The sequence below is a fragment of the Scomber japonicus genome, chromosome 21 (genome assembly GCF_027409825.1).
Source record: "Scomber japonicus isolate fScoJap1 chromosome 21, fScoJap1.pri, whole genome shotgun sequence".
In the NCBI taxonomy this organism is placed as follows: domain Eukaryota; kingdom Metazoa; phylum Chordata; class Actinopteri; order Scombriformes; family Scombridae; genus Scomber; species Scomber japonicus.
Genome location: NC_070598.1, coordinates 14206229 through 14211134, shown reverse-complemented (window position 1 = coordinate 14211134; position 4906 = coordinate 14206229). Strand labels below are relative to the sequence as shown.

At 41.6% G+C, this 4906-nt stretch overlaps 1 protein-coding gene across 1 annotated transcript; it reads right to left on the bottom strand.

The window, feature by feature from the left end:
* Positions 1-282: 282 nt before the first annotated feature.
* LOC128382479 (suppressor of cytokine signaling 6) lies at positions 283-4614 on the bottom strand. The gene is made up of 3 exons (XM_053342471.1): positions 4292-4614; positions 3776-3845; positions 283-2417 (listed from the first exon to the last, which is right to left on the bottom strand). Exon 3 carries the CDS (start codon positions 2289-2291, stop codon positions 684-686), a length of 1608 nt encoding a protein of 535 aa, XP_053198446.1. The 5' UTR covers positions 2292-2417; positions 3776-3845; positions 4292-4614; the 3' UTR covers positions 283-683.
* Positions 4615-4906: the final 292 nt, after the last annotated feature.

The window sequence follows — 4906 nt, the reverse complement described above, 5'->3', positions numbered from 1 at the left end:
ACACACGTGTCTCTGACAGAACTGTCAGTGGTCTAGTTGGACTCTGAGTAATGTAGACGTCAGGTTATGACAAGGAAGAAGAAAATGTGGAGGACAAAAAAAAGAAGATATCTAGCTCTGCTGCAAACATTTTCAAATATGTTTTATAGCCGTGCAATGCAAAATCAGTGGAGTACCTTTTTGAAAAAGGACAAAGATTTAAGTTTACCTATGCTATTACATTCCTGAAATCATCTTTGAAATGTACAATTTAGGGAAAAATTTAATGCATTCTCACGCCAATGTGAAATTTAGAACTGTATTTTTTCACAGGCCCAAATTTAATGAAGATTTAAAACCTGCTTGTTTTGCACAGCTGGGTATTACACTTCACCATACATTTCAATGCATGCCTTATGTCTGCAATTTATGTATGCAATTAGGATAACTTGACTGTACACCTCTGCTATACTTTTTGCAATAGATTATCTGTTGGCCTTTGCCTCTGCAAACAGAGCCTCCTAAAACCATCTTAAAACCCCAGAACAGTGGAATGGAGGACTAAACAGTGACAGAGTCACCTGGACACAAATCAAGAGCCACCAGAACCAATCATCTCAAAACTATGGTTGTCTGTAAACCTTGTTTAAATCTCTTAACTGAACACAAAAGTGCAAATTGCTACCACTGTCCTGTCTGTGTCCTCAGTAGTGCTTCTCCTGCAGGTAATCTTTCATCTTGTTAGGTAAGGGAAGTTTCTGAATTAGGTCTATCCTCGTGTATTGTCTAATGACAAAGCGACAAAGGTACTGCAGGGAGCGAACTTGCATAAACCGAGATACTGGGTTGGTTAGTCTGACAGGGTAGGTTGCAGACCCTGGTAAGCGAGACCTGGAATAGCAAAAAGCTCCATTCTCTGAGTCTTTGATAGAGTGTTCGATTAAGTCAACAATGGATGTGTGTCCCTCCACGTCAGGCTGCTCATAGAAGCTGAAGCGTCCATTGGAGTGTTCAATGCGGGTGTGGAGAGTTTTGCCCTGTGACCTGAAACTCAGGCTGAGCAGGTACCTGTCATCTGAGCTGTCTCTGACCAGGAATGAGCCATCAGCCAAGTTGACGAGCTTTTCCTCTGCCTCCCAGCGTGTAATTGGGCCCCAGTACCAACCCTGTCTCGCCAGCTTCTTCAGCTCCTCTGTCAGACTGGTCACAACCATGGGCCCACTGCTCTGGACTGAATCATAAACCCGACTGACTCCAGGAGCGGAATTTGGGTCGAAGTTAAGGTGGTGTCTTACTCTCTCGGCTACCTGGCTGTCTGAAGAGCTGAACCCCGAAAAAGTCCTGGGGATATGTCCATTACTTATCATGGGCGGCAGGAGAGGAGAGAGGGGAGGTGGGACCTCTACTCTTGAGCTTTGGAGCATCACACCAGCAGAACCGATGAGAAGACCATTCACTGAGGTTTCCATGAAAAGATCTGGTGGCATCCCACTAACTAGTTCATGTTCCTCCTGTCCCTGGTCTGTGTGGAGGGACCCATTGTCTGCCTCAGCAACCACCTCCATAGGAGAGGAGCTGTCCAGGCAGAAGGAGTGGGACCCTTCCGGGTACATTCCCTCATCTAAAGGCATTGTGTACTGGATGTAGTCCTGGGGTGTCAACCCCAGCACCACAGGCACATCATTTTCATCAATATTTAGATGGAGCTCTCCGTTTTGTGGCTGCTGGAGATTCTTTAATGATTCCGCTTGGTCCTGAAAGAGCCCTTCCATCTGGAAATCATGAAATTCTTTCCTGACACCATTTAAATTGGGACTAGGACTAGGAGAGTGAACCATGGCTTTAACTTTTACCTCCATTTTGATACACGCCTCATCTGAGTTCACTGACCGCAGAGGCCATGGTGAGGGGCTGTAATGGTGACTCCGTAGTGATGCAGATCTCAGGGGTCTCTGGGCTTTCACCTCATTGAAGCTAATGGGTACAGAATTGGATGAGAAGGTGTCATCATCATCGACTGAGCCTATGGCAGAGGAGCCACCTTTCACCTTTGCCTTCTGCTTGGCAGATAGCCTTCTTTTTAATGATCCCATCAGGCTCTCACTCTTGGACCGGCCCTTGTTCTGGCCTTTGTCCTCTTCGCCACCAAGATCACAACCTGAAAGGTCTTTGGTGTAGCAGCCCCCAAAAAGTGACTCTTCCTTAGAAAACTCTGTGGTCACTGAGGGCTGCTGGAGCATGACAAAGTCCCCCTCCTCTTTGCCCTTTATGCTGAGGGACTTGCGGATGGTCTTAAGGCTTATCTTCTTCATTCTGAAAGGCCCTCCAAAGTGGGGGCATGGGATGGCTCTCCTCGTATCCTGATGAAAGTACTATCCACAGTATCCTCCCATCAGGCCACACAAAACAAGTCATGCATACAGTGGAGCCACCAAACCCTGTAGAAAGAAACACACACAAAACAGAATTTTTACAAATCATGTTCATTACTACATCAATGACCTATGGCAATTAACAACAAACTTCAAAACATATCACACAGAACAAAAGTAATGACAACATATATAATAATTTCAGTCAATGGGTGCTGACCATCAGCTTCAATATGGGAGCTTTTACACCCAAAGGTGAAGAAGGTAGGAATATCAGCGACTTACATACTCAATATATATACTTATATTTGTAGAAAAATAAAATGCATGAGACAAAGAAAGTCACTGTGTTTAAGATCTGGTTGCACATCATTACTAACTTTTTATGAATGACCCATAAACATAGCAGTGTAACAGAATGTAGTTCATACATACTGATCACCACCCCAATGTAAACAAACTGCTGTAACTACAAGTCATGGACAGACAGCATGCTACTAACATGCATTTTGTAGAGTAAGAAGCAAACCAGCATCTAATGGGTCTGTAGTGAAATTTGCAGGTATGTCTACATACTGACATTAGTGGGGCACTTTTTCCTGGTGAATGTTTGTTTAGTAGCTTGTTCAACAAGCTAAGGTGTGAAGTTTTTATGATGTAGACACAGGCAATGAATTCATTCATTGTCAAGTAAAAAGGTATCATGCCTTATAATGTACTTTATTTAGCAACTGAGTAGTGAATAGAAAATATTTTATTTATACATTGTACATCTTGAATGTTGTTTTCTTTTAAGATCATAGACACAAGTTCCTTGTTTTAAGTGTTTTACAGGATAAATGGAAAGTAAGGTTATATCGCTGCTCCCTTTCTGATCCATGGTTCTAAATCCTGAGTTTTCTGCACAGTTCCACCACTACATACACAGATGCTTGGTCTTTTCATAACAAGGCGTATGCAGCTGCTACTGTTTGGCTCTGAAAACTAAAAACTCTCTGGTTGCTTAGCCTGTATATTTAAGATTACTGCCTTTCTGCATTGTTCAATATGGATTATGTATAAAAAGAGCTGCAATTCTTACACTGCTAATGCGACATAGATGAGAAAGCCCTCACACTTCAGCACTTAAACCAATCATTATCTAATTTCTAATTTGATGTTGTAATCCACAAAAGCCAAACGGCATGAAATGTGTAATTACTTAAATGCTTACTAACCATACTATGTGACAGTTATGATTTTATTAAATTAATATCAATCAGAGCCCTTTCTTCTAACACACACACACACACACACACACACAAATCCCTTTGGCAGACCAGCAAAACCCAATCTAAACATGTATCAAGAAGAGACATATGTCACTTTAAGCACCCAAATAAAGCTGCTTGATAAATCAAGACAGCTGCAATCTGATTACTCACCATTGTGTGCAGGAAAATGGTGACTCAGTTGGATGGGTCAAGTTCCACCTCCACCACCTTTCATTTGATGCTATGAACAACAAAAAAGGCAGCTCATTAGACTCATTCTACTTTTCTGATTGAACATTACATCTATTTTTTAAATAGACCAAAAGATCCACAACACAATCATCATCGGTCAGGACAACTTATCTATAAGAGCAACGTTAGCAAGGTTTGTCCTGACCTGGCAAGGCCTAACATTACGCACACACAACGCCATGCCTTTGGCAAAGCTACGTGTGTTAGCTCATGCCTGTAGTGTCGAAATAGTAAAACAGTGCTTCTACGATTGACTTGGTGTGATTTAAGTATAAAGCGCTTTTTCTTTTAAAACTACATTTCTTCAATATAACTTGCCAACCTAACAGATGTTAGCTTGCTAGTGTGCTAACTGGGTTGTTAGCATGTTAGCTCTCAAAGCAAATTCGTCATATATAAACATTAATCAAATAAACACATTGAACAGTCGCTTACCCGGGCACTTCTGCTCCCCTTACTGGGTGAAATAACCCAGTGGTGTTGGCATTTGTTATGAACAACACGTTCATGAAAAGGGTCGACTCCTTAACGATTGTTGGCTAATGTTATAGCTTCACTACCGTCACCTAAAGCAATAAGCTAGCTGTCGAAAACATACAACGTTACCTTCAATTTAGTCGTCGTCTGCGTCCAAACCAAATAGTAAAGCCTTAATGTTGCAGGATTAGCTACTTCTCTAAACATGCGGTTTTACATTGCGACTAGCATTACACAAAAAGGTGACACCTTTCTGTCTAGGTTGGCTAACACTTTGTAGCTTACGGCCTCTTCCTTTCTTCCTTTGTTGCCTGTTGAATTGTGGGAGCAGATTCAGTCACACAGCAGCTCCATCAAGTTTCTACATCCCAGAGCCAGAGAGCCCTGTGCAGCCGTGACACTCACACATCATCTGCACAATAAATAAAAAAAAAATGTATGTATGTCAACATAACATACACTTAAAATTTAATTTCACTTACTCTGCAATTAACAATGAAAGAAACATAATACTGTGTTTTATGTCACTGCAAATAAGAACAACATGGTAATTAATAATCAGTAATGATAATA

Coding starts and splice junctions, on each gene's coding strand:
- LOC128382479 (XM_053342471.1), bottom strand. CDS start 2,291: ATGAAGAAGATAAGCCTTAAGACCATCCGCAAGTCCCTCAGCATAAAG.